At 42.6% G+C, this 16,840-nt stretch overlaps 1 protein-coding gene across 1 annotated transcript in view; it reads right to left on the bottom strand.

The window, feature by feature from the left end:
- The window catches only part of NPLOC4 (NPL4 homolog, ubiquitin recognition factor), a 39,300-nt gene that overhangs the window by 10,986 nt on the left and 11,474 nt on the right, over positions 1–16,840 (bottom strand). The window contains exons 2-14 of the mRNA XM_075845968.1: positions 14,463–14,543; positions 12,729–12,841; positions 11,948–12,130; positions 10,046–10,094; positions 9,863–9,957; positions 8,859–8,982; positions 8,496–8,675; positions 8,098–8,184; positions 7,219–7,290; positions 5,666–5,792; positions 3,004–3,164; positions 1,682–1,753; positions 507–602 (exon numbers count right to left, since the gene is read on the bottom strand). Of these exons, the coding sequence (XP_075702083.1) occupies positions 507–602; positions 1,682–1,753; positions 3,004–3,164; positions 5,666–5,792; positions 7,219–7,290; positions 8,098–8,184; positions 8,496–8,675; positions 8,859–8,982; positions 9,863–9,957; positions 10,046–10,094; positions 11,948–12,130; positions 12,729–12,841; positions 14,463–14,543 (1,440 nt within the window). The remainder of the gene's footprint in view (positions 1–506; positions 603–1,681; positions 1,754–3,003; positions 3,165–5,665; positions 5,793–7,218; positions 7,291–8,097; positions 8,185–8,495; positions 8,676–8,858; positions 8,983–9,862; positions 9,958–10,045; positions 10,095–11,947; positions 12,131–12,728; positions 12,842–14,462; positions 14,544–16,840) is intronic.

Here is a 16,840-nt window from a genome sequence, read left to right as displayed (position 1 = left end):
AGATAATGATAGCACTTACAGGTGACTGGGCCAGATCTAGCAGATAATAGCAGCACTTACAGGTGACTGGAGCAGATCTAGCAGATAATAATAGCACTTACAGGTGACCGGTGCAGATTTAGCAGATAAAAGCACTTACAGGTGACATGGGCAGATCTAGCAGATTTCACCAACTGGCATGTGGCAAGCTGGCATCCTATGACAGTGTCACGTATAAAGTCACTGAGCTCTTCAGTGCGAAACATACTACTAGAAATGTTAGTCTATGGAGATTGCATGGCTGTGTGCTTGATTTTATGCACCTGTTTGCAATGGGTGTGGCTGAAACTCCTGTCCACATACTTCGGCCATATAGTGTATCTTCCCATTTAGATGGATATGTTAGAGGGAAGGCCCTTGACCTCAGTATATAGAATTATAAATAAAGACCCCCCCCACCCCCGATCAGGATGTATAGGGTTACAAACTGACATGCATCCCCTCAGAACACGGCAGTCCGGTCTCACCTGGGTCTCCCCAAGGGATTCTCTGTTTTCAATGGAAAACAAGTTGGAGGAGGTGAAGAATGTATATACTGGATCCTTAGGGAATGTGGTGGTGATCTGAAGGTGGAAATAAATACAACATGTTAGAGCAGCACAGATGACTGAACCCCTAAGAGATAATACACGTCACAGACGGTCCATCCGCACTGAAAATCTGCGACAATTGCCAAGGGTGAGAACTACGGCAACGTGTGAACTTTTCAGATATAATGACGTAGTAAAAGGGGTTTCACTCCAGATCTATTTATGGTATATCCATAGGACATGAACTATATGTCTGATAGGTGGAGCTCCGATTAAAGAGACAGAGGAGCGGCAGTGCTTCCGAGTCCTGCGCCCCTTCAGCTCCCATCAAGAGAGGGTCCGATATTCGAGTTCTTAACCAGACAACCCCTTCAAAGGCCTATATACCCAGTCCATCAATTTCAATAGATGCGGACGGTACACCCAGTTTACAGCAGCTCTCATTTCTGGCCAGAGTGGGGTCCCAAACTGCCCTTTTTAAAGGAGTTGTCTAAGGCAAGGGGCCAACTTAAACACCCTTAAAGAGAACCTGTCAGCTCGCCTAACATTTGTTTAAATACTCCTAATGAGTTCAGAATGTTGGAGCTTCTTTTCTGCATTGGATGATTCCTCTGTTATGCCTCCTGGAAATGTCTGCAGTAATGGACAATTGGGCGTTACCATTCCCCTTGTCAACCAGCGCAGATTGGACAAGGTCAGAGTGTGTAGGAAGATGCCCCATTGACAAGGGGGAATGGTAACATCCGGTTGACAATTCATTCAAACATTTCCAGGAGGAATAACAAAGGAACCGTACAATGCAAAATAAAAAAAAATGCTCCAAAAAGGAAGGTATTTACTAAAGCAGACATGTCAGGGGAGCTGAGCGGACCTGTTTAACATGAAAAACTGCCATCACCTTACAAGAATACTTGAAATGGCACGAACAAATGCTGCAAAGCAGGTAAGGAGTCCATCACCGCTGCTGTAAATGTCTCATCGCAGACTTAGGTGGCTGTCAAGCCTGTCAAGTACGGCATATTCTTCAAATACCAGGAAGATATTTCAGGGATACCCGTCTCTAGTAAACAGCGGAGATGTTTGTTGGGGGCATTACAATAGAGAATACTCACGTCAATGATCAAATACTCTACAGGTAGAGGCCGGGCCAATTGTGTAATCTCATTGCCAAACTTGTCAATATCCTGTAAAAGGAACAGAACAAAGTAAATCACGGGTGCAGAATCCATATGCCACACACGCACTTGGCAGGTCACGATGCCAATCACACAGGAGTAAGGGACGCTGGCGTCGTCACCCACTTCCTGAGGCTCAGAAAGGGCCCATGCATCCAAAAATGAGCAACAGATCATTTGGGAGTCTAAAGGTTAACCTCATGGATAAGGACAAGAGGTGGTGATCTTAAAGGGGTTCTCCGCTTTGGAAAAGATAAGCAAAGTGCAGGGATGGGGGAAGGGCTGGTGGTCCTGATTGAAAAGTAGATAAAGTTTAAGGGTTTAAGATGTAAATAATATAAGTGACATTTCTTAAATGGGTTCTCAGCTTTGGACAATCCCTACTTGCTAAAAGGGTTTCTTGACAATAAGCAGATCAAAGTGTCCCCCTGTTGAGACCTCAGCGATCCGCTGTAATCAAAGTGGAAACCGGGCAGCAAGTGTTCATTTTCCCTGCAGCGCCACCACAGGAGAAATTAAGCATTACACAGTGCCCAATCATATGTGTTGTATGCAGGTCCTCCAGAGCAACAGGGATGCCCCCCCCCCCTCTATTAACTCAAAATTTCGAATAGGATATATGAAAGTGGGCAGAACATTGGTCATCAGTGGGTGTAATAGTAGGATACCCTAATACTAGTGGGCAAAATTACACCTGCTAAACAGCCCATGTGAAGTGCCAAACAAGGGGAGGGCTAATATGAGTGCAGCACATATAACATGATCTGTCACTGCGGTCGATTGGCTGAGGATGATCATGTGGTATGGCATCATATACAATATCACATGATCCTTGCCAGCCAATCAGCATCACAGGATTGTACCCACTTGTATAACTATTAGGGTATCATACTAATGTCCTTATTTTAATAGGTCTGTCTTAATAACCGGTTCCTACTAACCAGGTTAAAGGGGACATCTGTCATCTAGCCAAAGGATAAGTGATAACTGTATGATCGCTGGGACCCCCACCGATCACTAGAACGAATGTCCGCAGTGAGGAGGAGTTTGAATGGCGTGGTGGTCCAGCATGCCCACTGCCACTCCATTCCGAGTCTATGGGACTGACGGAGACAGCCGTGTACAGATCTTGGCTCTTTCTGTCTGCCCAATAGATTAGACCCTATTATGATATATGGATGTCAAAGGGCAGGGTCCCCAGTAATGCTACATTTCCCCAGCAGAGGGTGCTCCTTACGGCGTCTTTTCACGACACTGACCTTATAAAAGACGTCCGGCACATACTGCTCGCTGCTCGACTCTTTGGCATAGCCCAGCTCCGGAGCGTCTCTACAGGGCAAGAGGCACTCGTCACATACTAGAGCCATACACTGATTGGACACCTGATACCCCTCAAAGTGCACTTGGTTATCCGGGCCCCCTGCAAACAGAAATGAGAAGAGGAGAGATGAAGCGGACATGAATACAGGGAGCACTACATACAGTGATGGGGTGTGGACAGGACCTCCCAGGAATACAACAGTTCTATGCTGGTCTACCAGATGCCAGATTAAAGGACTTTTACTGAATATGTTTATTAGACAAGCCATGGAATTCGTTCACCGACATCAAAAGCGCTCACAGTATATCTGTCAAGTATCTCAGGCTTTACACTCATACTGTATGGACGAGATCGGCAGCCTGTGGTCCCCCAGCTCTTGTGCCACTACAACTCCCAGCATGTCCTGACGCGGTAAAGCTGATGTCGCCTTTTGGTTCTCCATGCATTTTAAAAGGGCTTGTCTGGTTTACAAAACTCATATTCGTACACCCGATTAGGGAATTCTGAGCTAATAGAGAGGGGGGGGGGGGGTCCTCTGTTCAGGATCCTCATCTCTTCTCCAATGTGAGGAGCTGTTACATAGAGCATCTTTCCATGGATGACCTGTCCTGTATTACATATACAACCTATTGCTTAAAGGAAATGTGACGCTAGAAAAATTTTTTTTTTTTTTTTTAGTTAAACAGTTAGTGTATAAGTGATTAAACATTGCTCTAATTTTTTTAATTTTTTCACGAGTCAGGAAATATTATAAATTAGATTCTAATTTATAACATTTCCCAGCGCTGGTCACTAGATGGAGCAATTCCCAAAATTGCAGCATTGCATGTGGTAAAGCAACCACATTGCTTTATGCTGCAAAATTTGAGAAAACTCACTCGCTCTAGTGAGCTCTCAGAATCCCCACTCCTTTATCCTGGCTAGTGCCGGGAGAAAGGAGGGGATTGAACGGTCAAACCTCCTACACTGTGTGTCGCCATTTTTTGAGCTAACACACAGTGTAGTAGGTTTACATACAGTAGTAATCACACACTAAAACACGTACCTGCTCCTGCCGCCGCCGCTCCCTCCGGTCCGTCCGCTCCCTCCGGTCCAAGTGCACAAGTCCGGAAGCCGCGACCGGAAGTAGTAATCTTACTGTCCGTCCGCGGCTTCCGGTCCACAAGAAAATGGCGCCGGACGCCGCTCGGCCGAAGACCTTCAATTTGGACTGTGTGGGAGCGGCGCATGCGGCGTACAGCATAGTGGATGGAACGGCTCCCGTTCGCATTCACTATGGGGCTGTATGTGCCGTATTCCATGTCCGTATGTGTCGTTAATCGACACATACAGAGATTGGAAAAAAATGGCAGCCCCCATAGACAAGAAAAAGTAAAAACACAAACACACAAACAAACATTTTTTTAATAAAACACTAAAAGCAAATTGATATAAAAAAAAAAATTTCCGCGACACTCGTCCTTTAAATGGGCACAGTGTAATTCTTAATTTCCCCTGTGGTGGCGCCGCAGAGAAACTGAACACTTACTGCCAGTTTTCTCCACAGATTACAGCTGATCGCTGGGGTTTTTAGCAGGGGACACTTTGTGATTAGTTGATTGTGAAAAAGACCCTTCTAACAAGCAGGGATTGTTCAAAGTAAAAAAACAAAAAAACCCTAAAATGAAGCGGCAGAAGCGCTTGGGTGAGCGCCGTGCCACTTTGTTTCTGATCGGCTTTCCTTGTGGCGATGTTTGGGCTCAATAGTAAAGTCTATGAGCCCGTACACTGCTCGCTCGGCTTCCCGAGAAAAGCAGATCAGAAACTAAGCGGCACATCGCTCACCCGAACGATCGCACCCACACCGATCAAAACTTCTGACATGTCACTATGAAATGTCCAAAGTTTTTTTTAAAGTTTAGTTACCCTTAAAACTTTCTATTTTCAAATCAAAAAGAAGGTCACCAGGGCCACAAGCCCTTCTACTTTCCCACACAGCTGTAAAGTGAGAAACTGGTTCTCTTTTATTATTCTCCTGACTATAGTGACCGGCAGTGCACTAGAGGCCGACAGACCAGGTGTTTTTTCTACAGATTATAGCCCGTGTCATTGCATTCAAAATGGCAGCACGCTTTGCATATTTGTGACGGTTACCAAAAACACCAATGCAAATATAATTTTTCCCAGAAACAGCGCCACTTTTGGCTGTGTCTGGTATTGCAGCTCAGCCCCATTCACTTGACTGAAATACCAAAACTCAGCCCATGGACAAAAGAGACATTGTATCTGGAAGAAAAAAACCAAAACAGACCTTTTTTTTTCTAATCTTATACAACCCCTTGAAGTTAAAAAGGTGACAGGACAGAAAGTGTCTTTTTTTTTTACATTTCAGCAAACCATGACTCTACAATCACAATGTCAATTAAGATTTTCAGATATGTTTTCTGTGAGATTAGTCGGTTTTCGGCCTCTGGATGTAAACAAGAGTGTTTCCATTCACTGAGAGCAAGCAGAAATCTTGAAAATGGTGATGAGAGTTGTAGAACTTTTCGTTAGCGGCGTCATTGACATAAAACCCTTTTAGATACATTATTGCATAATATTTTGGATGGTGAACTTACCTGTAGCCATCACGGTCACAAACTTGGAGCCGAAATCTCCATCTGGGGACAGTCGGCATATGTTTGGGTGCTGGTTCTGGAAGAAGCCGGCCGTGATGCATTCTTCTGCGCTTAGGAAATACGAATCCTGGGGAGAGAGGAACGCTGCTAAGTAAAGGAGCTCATATACCGAAGTGGTGGTGTCACCTGAATATACTGCCCTGTGTAAGCAGCATAGTGTGGGGACAGGTCTGCTCTCCTATTAGTCCAAAAGGCACAACAATTGTGTCATTTGGCTAACAGGAGCGATCAAAGAATACAGCGGATGTATATATCCCCTCAAATGCTGCAGTCAATCATGACCGCAGCATGTGAAGGGTTGAAAAGAGGGGGGGCTGCCACTTCAGACAGCTCATCGGCACCCCGATCGGGGGGTGCCAGTGGTAGTCATGGCAGTTCAGGGGCCTAACGCGGGCCCCCACGTCTGCCTCTGTCTAGCCCTGCCTCCTCAGGGCTTAACCGAAACCTGTGAAAATGACAATATACTGCATTGCATTAGTATTGCAGTATAATGTAGCAGAGATCTAATGATCGCTGGTTCAAGTCCCTCAGGAGGGCTAAAAAAAAAAAAAAAAAAACTGTATAAAGAAAGTTTAATATAGTTAATAGCGGTGAAAAAAAATATTAAAAGTTAAAAAAAAACAAAAACCTTTCCCCATTTTTCCTCTAAAGTAATGTAAAACAAACAGCATTGGTATCGCTGCGTCTAGAAAAGTCTGAACTATTACAAAATACCATTAGCGAACTCGCACGGTGAACGCCGTAAGAAACTAAAAATTGAAAACGCCTAAATCGCTGTTTTTGGGTCACCTCAGCTCTCGGAAAAAAAATAATAAAAAGTGATGAAATTGTACAAAATACAGATAAAGCGGCAGCTCGTCCCGCAAAAAAATAACCCCTCACACCGCTCAATCCACGGAAAAATGTAAAAACGTTATGGTGAAACAAAATTTTTTTTTTAACAACATTATATTATTGTTTTTTTAAAAGTAGTAAAGTATAAAAAAAAATATGTTGTTGTTTATACCGCACACTGAAAGCGTTAAAACGAAAAACAAATGGAGGTATCAGTTTATCCAATGTCAGGCCGCAAAAATTTTTCTTCAGTTTCCCAGTACATTGTATGGCATTTTAAATGGAACCAATAGAAACTACAATAAGCCCCCACATCGCTCCACTGATGGAAAAATAACAAAAGTTATGGCTCTTGCAAGGAGGAGAAAAAAATGAGTCATAGCAAGTGACGGGATATTACTAGTATTTGGCGCAACTTGCTAATCAATGGGGGTCCGAGAAGTTTTCTTGGTCGTATCTAATCGTACCCCATGACGGTAGCATTCAGTAATGTATGGGAGCACGCAGGAGCAGCAATAGACAATATTGGCAATGATTGGAACAATTATCGTCCAGAAAAATCACTCCCATCATTGCACTGAATGACCCTTCAACCCCCAATGTTCTCATAGTGGAACATATCACAGGTGCAGGTGTGAAGCGTTTGGATTGCAGCTTACCTTGTTCCTACTGTACCGGACAGTACCTTTTCTAGTATCTTCTGAGACCAGGTCCGTGAATATCCAGCCAACCTATTAAAAACAACATGTGAGCAAAAGGAAATCACTTCTTCAGTCCACCTGGCCTGCAAATCCTTAAAGGGGTTATTATGAGATCAGAAAAGGTGAATCCGATGCCTCCCTCCTACAAAACGGCATCACTGCCTCCCATGGGCGATGTTTAGTATTGCAGCTCAACCTCATTTCTGGTGATACCATAGTCAGAGGACCTGTCACTCGCTGCTATAAAGTGAGTTATTAGACTCATGTGATTGCCGCTGTGTCTGTGAGTCCAGCGGTGGTTGCTTATTGCTATGTCGCCGTCCCCCCGTTGCCGAGATATTGCCCCCTCTTTATATATTAAACAATATATAAATGACCCGCTGGCTAGCCAAGTGGGTTTGTCCGCCAGCGATTCTCAATAGGCGGAGCTAACAGAGTCTCTGACACTGACCTATCAGTGTGAGGCTGTTTCCTCCAGACACTCCTAGGTCAGCGTCATCACACAAGGTTTTCCTAGAATCAGAAATGATCAACTAGCCACATGATCAGAGATAATTTTCTGATCGCTGGGGGCCCCACCGATCATGAGAATGGGGGTTCTGAATCTCCCGATCCTCCTAACTGCACCCCTCGCAATGAGGAGGAGCTTGAATAAAGTGGCCACCGCCCCATCCAATGTCCTCCTCACTGCGGTCAAGCAGGGAGGCGGCGTAGGGGGCAGGGGTTCTCACGATCGGTGGGGGTCCCAGCGATCAGAAAATGACCAACTATCTTGTGGATAGGTGATAATTTATGATTCTGGAAAAACGTCTTAACTTCTTTAATACTTTTCCTTACCTTTCTTAATCCAAGCTTGCCTGCAATCTCATCCACCACTTTGGCTTTTGGATCATCGAGCAGCTCCAGGCTGTTCTGAGTCCCAATCTTAAAAGAGAAAGACCGTGATATTACAGGAAGTATCTATGTACACATCGGAAGAGGAGGCTTAAAGGAATCTCACTTGACAGACCCCTTTAATACAGATTATTTTTAGGATTCACCTCCTGAATTGTGCCCCAAACGCACACCGCATGTGGTTTATGACTCCTCCCGGACTGAGTGGCGGAGAGGCACCTTGTAGTCGCTCCTGCGACTCCTTTCAATACACAGGTGCCAGGGATGCAACCATGTGGCACCAGACTGGGAGGTGTCTTAATTAGTATACAGCACCCCAAACAGTAATAGTCACCAATTACCTGTGGTGGTTCATAGATGGCGGCCACCTCCGCCCGAATGCCTAGAGGGATGTCCTTGTGTTCAGTATACCGGCCATACAAGTAGCCTATGCGCTGGTTTCCAGTTTTGCGCCAGAAGTCCAGGAAACGGTCAGCGATGGTGTGATTTTCAAACATAATATTGTCCACATGCCTGTATTTCTATAAAGAGAAAAAGTATAAACATAAAAGTTAGAAAGAAAAAAAATTTAATCTAAAGAAAAGGCTGAAAACCCATCTGTCATTGCAACTAGTTAACTGGGGAACCCATAATCCATTCCAGACCCTCCCATGTCCTATACCATGTTTGTTACTGTCCCTTTAAACCTGGAATGACATTTTCACCTGTCGGTTGAGTGTAATAGCGCTGGGCTGGCATTTGGTACAGATTCCTTCTGGCCACGGTGGGTGACCCTCACAGCCCGATTTAATCTTGCAGCTGATATTCTCCAATGCTACAAATTTCCCCCTGAAAGTAGAAACAAAAGGTTTGAGTCCTTGACCATGACATCACGTGACTGCGTTATCAAGTAGCTGCTGTGGGGGGGGGGGGGGGGGGGTTATGTCACTATGGACCAAACATCTACGTATCCCAGTCATCATACTGAGAGGGACAGCAGTGGGCCGCAGCCCCTTCATTCTGCTCAATGGTGGCGGTTGCCGGCGGCCAGATCCCATATTGATGGTCTATCGTAAGAAAAGTTTATAACAGGGAATATGGTTAGTCAGCCCTGGGGGCCTTTAATGGACCCTAGGCTGTTTGCCCATACAAGGTATGGGCCCCAATCACGATCAATTGGGTGGGTCACCCGTCAATCTGTCCCTTTGAATACCGCAATCAGCATTGATCATGGCATCCACAGGGTTAAATGGCGGAGATCTGGGGTTTCTTTGATCTCCGGCATTGGAACAGGGTTGCAGCTGTGTGTCAAACACCTATTCAGTACCGTCGTGATCATCATGACCGGTATGCTCACCAAATGTCGGCAAGCGGTTAAAGAACCACAACCTAAAAATAAACAGAAGAAAAAACTTTTTCTGCATGTTCCTGAAACAAGCAGAAATTTTCTTCCTGATCAGTGGGGTGGGGCTTAGACAAGAGGGTGGGACTTAGCAGCAATCCTGGTCTATTGTGGGGCAGGGCTCCTGCTGTAGCCAGTTGCCTTACAGACAGACGCACGTTTGTAGGGGAAATAGATGACCTTCTGGGATGCGGATGGAAGTTTTCTTGATATTTTTCACTGGTTGGATTACAATATGGGACACGTTAGGATTGATGAGATTTTCTCCTTTAAATTCAGCTCTCCCTTCCCAGTGGTGTAGGAGATATTTGGACATGAGCTACTCACTTGTCTGCGCCTCCTGTCAGCTTGCGGATATAGGCATGGAAGGACATGTGTTTCACCGGGGGCTCCAGATGGTTGAGATAATCCTCGTCGAAAGGCTGCGTGACAGCACAGTGTTAGCGGAGGGGATAATACACGCGCTCCCTCCAAACAGAATCAAGCAAACATTTCTGTCACGATCCTCACCTCTAGCGGGACACAGTGCACACATTTACCAAGCGGACCATGGCGACACCTGCAGGGGAGAGGAAGAAACAGCCATGTCAACAGGGGCTTACAAGAAAAACAAGATTATGTATTGTATGTGACAGTGACTACAGTAATATTATATGCAATTCACTTTTTATATGTAGAAACACTGAATTCTCATGAATCTACGATCTATACAAGGACACCTGCATGAGATACGACACAGCAGTAAGGTACTGTGACCCATAGTGGGCATATCGCATACCGTCTGCCTGGACTCCCGCCGACCACAGGGCAACTTCAGTATTTACCTGCTCAGCGACGCTCCCGACGCCTGTGCTGTGCCGGGAACTGCAGGACATCCCCATTCACTCGAATGGCTATATTGAAATTCCCTACCGATATGCCATAACATTAAATGATGGGAATACCCCTTTAACCCATTAAGGAACGGGCAAATTTGGGCCTCGAGGACCAGAATTATTATTTTTTTCTCCTCTTTGCATCCCGGCGGTCATAACTTTTCTATTTGACGTAGCTGTACGAGGCTTTAATTTTTTGCGGAACAAGTTGTACTTTATGTCAGAGCCATTTTTTGGTACATTTACAATATCGTTTAATTAATATTCATTATTATTTTGGCAAAAATGCAGAAAAAAAAGCCGCTTCGCTACAGTTTTTCTTACATTTTTTTTTACAGCATACAGCGGTATAAATGATGATTCAATTTATTATGGTTGTTTATATTGTAAAAAAATTCATTTGTATGTATTTTTTTATGAATATTTTTTTTTTTTTAACTATAATGTACTGACAGATCTATATACTGATTGTACACAGGCAGTTGTTAGGACATACCTAAGTATACCCTAACAGCAGGAAATCTGGTCAGACAGCCCTGGGGTCCATCAATGGGCTGTCTGCCCATATATGGCATGGCCCTCAATCCCGTCACAGGGATTCCATGTGACACTTTCCCTTTGAATGTTCCGATCTGCTTTTCTCGCAGCATTCAAGGGGTTAATGGCCAAGATCAGAGGTTTCTCTGATCGTCGCCTTTAGAGCAGGGCTGCGACTGTGTAATACAGCCGTTGTCCCGCTCCTGATCACATGGGCACGCTTACCATGCCGGCGTGATCAGCAGGACGAGTAAAGCGAGGAAGCAATACTAGAGGACTGCTACTATTTTAAGGGGTCCCATGGGGGAGGCCAATATTTTCTACTGCAGGCTGTTTATAGCACCACTACATCACATCCTATATGGTCGTCATCACAGTAACCGCAAAGAATCTAAAAACTGGAAATTGTATGGATATTCCCAGCACAGTCTTTGGGTGATCTGTGCACCTGATTCGGAGCTCCCAACCGTCACTCCACATGTTTTACTGTAAGGACTAGTAGTCCAGAGCACCAGATCTACAAAAAGACGACTTGTTATGGGCTAATGGGCCTGCAAGGTTTGAGAAAAGGCCAATACACCACCCGTTTTTATCCTTTTTATATATAGATGTGCTAACCCAGAGGAAGCGTTTTATTTTTATCTTATTTAAAGATCGTAAATTAGATGTATGAAGAGAAGGAGAGATAAAAGAAAGTCCCTTAAAGGGGTATTCCCATAATCTTATGCCGTAAAATCGACGAGGGCTCAATCTGTGGGATCGCGGCGTTCCGACAACAAACGGACCGAGGTCTCTTCGGCGTGTCTCCTTCCACCTGGTTGTGTTGCAATTCTTAGCACTGTGGGTGGTTGGGGAGCAAAGCGGATTCTGAGGAATGACCCCAGCGATGACATATCCTATTAATATGTTATCACTTCTATGGTAGAAAAACCCCTTTAAATCTATCTCTGATATTCCAGTAATCCAACACGTGATCATACACCGCACCAATGATACATACAGCTGAGCGTCTCTGTTCCTGTAGATCTTTCCCTCTTGTTTGTTGAGATACTGGTCAATGTCGTCTTCCACCACTAGGAGCGCACTTGACGGCCGGGAAGACTGAGTTACTGCACATGTCTCCATGACCTCCGATGAAGGACCAGCAGAGCTGGACGGGAAGAGGAACAGCATGTCTCCATGTCTAGAAGAGGAAGCACAGAGTGATCAGCCACGGTCATTCATTATATATCTAGTGCAGGTGTAAAGCCGGGACTGGCCGATCCGATTCATGAAGTGTGAGCAGCAGGGACGATCGGACCAATATATTACACTCCGTGATGAGATGAACCGTCTTCATCTCAAGTTAGTGTAAATGTCAACCGCAAACTTCCATACAGACTACAGATAGAGGGTTATAATAAGTCACGTGCCGCTGCTTACGCTATGTACTGAGCCAACTACTTCCGGTTCCGTACGTCACATAATGGGCCATAACATTCCGTGCCCGGAGGCAGCTGGATCGGCTTTAAAGTGCAGGGTCCAGGCGTTGGAGCCGCACCGATGATATACTGATGACCTATCCGGTGGATAGGTCATCAGTTGTTCAGTGGTGGACAACCCCTTTAAGTAACTTTGTCTCCAGCCTCATTCACAATTCTGCTGGTTGTTATTGGAAACAGTCGACCACCCTGTTGTCAGACACACCCCTGACCTGGTGTGAGTTCGCCGTGTTATGGAAGGTACTTGTTGGTTTATAGCCACATTCACCGTGGCATTGACAAACACGGGGGTGTACTCACTTGATTTTGAGCAGGTTTAGTGACTTGTTTTGGCTTGCTGATATCTCTCCTGTCCGGTTTCTGTTCAGATATACGGAGAAGCCATTATTCCCAAAACCAAACTCTTTCGCTACCTGTGGAAAAACACATGACAAACATGACACCGTGTTAGGATAAGTCACGGATATGAATGTGGGGTTAAATAAAGTCTTCTACTGCTTGTAATGCCCGCCTCATACCATCATCGGACAGAATTACAATGTGTGTCTACGGCCCTGTTCACATCTGCATCCTGGCCTCACGACGGACACCAGCGGCGCCCGATGGACCCCACTTACAATGAGGTCTGTCGGTTAACATGTATTACAGCCTTCATCTATTGAAGTGAATGCGAGAAGGTTGTAATACCGTGAACCGCCACTAATGCTGTGTCCGCGATTCACTGTACGAGCAGTAAGAGGAATGAAGAGGAAGCGGCGCTCGTACAAGCTCTGCGGCCCCGTCAAAACAGCTGATCAGAGGAGGTGCCAGGAGTCGGACCCCCACCAGATATCGATGGACTATCCTGAGGATAGGCCATCAATTTCTCACGGCTGAACGCTGTGCCCCTGTCGTTCTGATGGGCTGTTTTCCACTCCCGCAGCAGAGCAGCATAGTATATGGGCTTATAAACTGTATATCGCCCACGCACCGATAAACCTGCTCCTCCCAGTAAAGTTGAAATAAGACAATCCCAGCCAGACGGGCACAACGCTCAACCAATTCCTTCTGCAATGTGGGGTTCTCAGTGCCCAGAACCCAAATACCAAAACTTGACAGTGATCATTTACTCTAAACGTATATTTTTTATAGAGATAAACTAGATATAAAATAATTCATGTGATAAATAGAAGACAATAAAATAAAGAAATAGACAAAACCTAGATAAAAGTATAAAATACAATAAAAAAATATTAAACAAAAATTAAATATATAGACACAGTGTATGTATATATATATATATATATGTATACACACACACACACACATATACAATAAAATGTCGCTAAAATATAAAAAAACTAGATCAAAAAATAAAATCCATCTAAAAGCATAACTCAAATAAAAATAGAAAATAAGAATATATACACAATACAACTAAAATATACTAAAACTAAATGTAAAATATATATAATAAAAATAGAAAACACACAAAAAGTAAATGTAAATATAAAATACATATAAAAAATAAAATATCACTAATCAAAATAGAAAATAAAAAATACATCTACACAAAAAAATATAAGAAAACTAGATAGGAACATGAAATACATATAATGCTAAATACAATCTGTATTATAGGTTACATTTTTTATATTTCCATTTCACATATTATATACCCCGTTTTCAGAGCACGTTCATCCTGTGGCCCAATCCGGGCAACATCAGGCAATTATCTACGGCTAGCCCTACTCTGCAGTCACCTCCTCAGACTCCGAGAAGTCGAGTTACTTATTAACTGTATTAATGATGTAATATGAGGACTGGAGCAGAAGGTGAGGCTGTGGGACTTGTTCACACAGTGCAGATTTGACACAGACTTTGCTAAAACCAGGAACAGAACCCTAAATCGTAGATATATATATAGAAATGCTTTAAAATGTCCCTTCTCCTCGACCCAACTCTGGTTTTGGCTTAAAAACTACATGCAAAATCTGCGTCAAATCTGCACTGTGTGAACAAGGCCTTACACCTCTGTAAGGAAAGATGATAAACCTTTTTGAGAAACGCTGCAGCGGATTCCCGTTTGCTTGCACTGATGCGCTTCATCCCTTCTGGAGACTGGATACGAATTACCTGTGGACAAATACAGAGAAGATTCCCATTAATATGACATAATATAGATTATTAGATGTATATAATAGTGAAGTGACCCATATACTTACACGGATGGATTTATATAACCGTGACCCTCAGGCCCCTCCCCCCCACATAAACAATGTCGCTACGGTGACGTTCCGGCCATTACGGTGCAGGCATCAGCAAAATGCTGGCATGAGGTGAACATGCGGCACCCGGCACCAACATGGCTGCTTTCTTCCAAACATTGCGCCACGTCTGCCCACAGGTTGTGGTATTGCAGCTCAACTGCATATATTTGGAGCGGAGCTGCAGTACCACACACAACCTGTGGACTGTGTGGCGCTGTTTTTGAAAGAAATCCACCATGTTTTTCTAATCCTGGACAAACCCTTTAAATGACAGCCGACTCTGCGGCTCTTATGACAAAGATGCTGATCAGCTGATCTCTTGTGGCCAATCAGTGCTTTGTATTCTGCATGTGCTTCGTTAGTGTGAACAGGGCCATAGAGTTCTCTTTAGCTGCTCTCCTGGCAAAAAACTGGCGCCATATACTGGACATAATGACCATCTACTGCTGGGTCTATCGATAGATATAAGATAGGTAGGTACGAGCTAGATTAGATATGACATAGATTAGATATGATAGATAGATAGATAGATAGATAGATAGATAGATAGATAGATAGATAGATAGATATTATGTATATGGCTGATGTAGTGTATGTATATATTATGTATGTATATGGGTGATGTAGTGTATGTATATGAGTGATGTAGTGTATGTATATATTATGTATGTTTATGGGTGATGTAGTGTATATATTATGTATGTATATGGGTGATGTAGTGTATGTATATATTATGTATATGGGTGATGTAGTGTATGTATATATTATGTATATGGGTGATGTAGTGTATGTATATATTATGTATATGGGTGATGTAGTGTATGTATATGGGTGATGTAGTGTATGTATATATTATGTATATGGGTGATGTAGTGTATGTATATATTATGTATATGGGTGATGTAGTGTATGTATATATTATGTATATGGGTGATGTAGTGTATGTATCTGGGTGATGTAGTGTATGTATATATTATGTATATGGGTGATGTAGTGTATGTATATATTATGTATATGGGTGATGTAGTGTATGTATATATTATGTATGTTTATGGGTGATGTAGTGTATATATTATGTATGTATATAGGTGATGTAGTGTATGTATATATTATGTATATGGCTGATGTAGTGCATGTCTATATTATGTATGTATATGGGTGATGTAGTGTATGTATATATTATGTATATAGGTGATGTAGTGTATATATTATGTATATGGGTGATGTAGTGTATGTATATATTATGTATATGGGTGATGTAGTGTATGTATATATTATGTATATGGGTGATGTAGTGTATGTATATATTATGTATATGGGTGATGTAGTGTATATATATATTATGTATATGGGAGATGTAGTGTATGTATATATTATGTATATGGGTGATGTAGTGTATGTATATATGTATATATTATGTATGTATATGGGTGATGTAGTGTATGTATATAGGTGATGTAGTGTATGTATATATTATGTATATGGCTGATATAGTGTATGTATATATTATGTATATGGCTGATATAGTGTATGTATATATTATGTATGTATATGGGTGATGTAGTGTATGTATATATTATGTATATGGGTGATGTAGTGTATATAGGTGATGTAGTGTATATATTATGTATATGGGTGATGTAGTGTATGTATATATTATGTATATGGGTGATGTAGTGTATGTATATATATGTATGTATATGGGTGATGTAGTGTATGTCTATATTATGTATATGGGTGATGTAGTGTATGTATATATTATGTATATGGGTGATGTAGTGTATGTATATGGGTGATGTAGTGTATGTATATATTATGTATATGAGTGATGTAGTGTATATATATATTATGTATATGGGTGATGTAGTGTATGTATATATTATGTATATGGGTGATGTAGTGTATGTATATGGGTGATGTAGTGTATGTATATATTATGTATATGAGTGATGTAGTGTATGTATATATTATGTATATGGGTGATGTAGTGTATGTATATATGTATATATTATGTATGTATATGGGTGATGTAGTGTATGTATATATTATGTATATGGGTGATGTAGTGTATGTATATATTATGTATATGGGTGACGTAGTGTATATTATGTATATGGGTGATGTAGTGTATGTATATAGTATGTATATGGGTGATGTAGTGTA

This window comes from Rhinoderma darwinii, chromosome 13, assembly GCF_050947455.1.
Source record: "Rhinoderma darwinii isolate aRhiDar2 chromosome 13, aRhiDar2.hap1, whole genome shotgun sequence".
NCBI classification, from domain to species: domain Eukaryota; kingdom Metazoa; phylum Chordata; class Amphibia; order Anura; family Rhinodermatidae; genus Rhinoderma; species Rhinoderma darwinii.
This window is presented reverse-complemented; position numbering and strand designations above follow the sequence as displayed.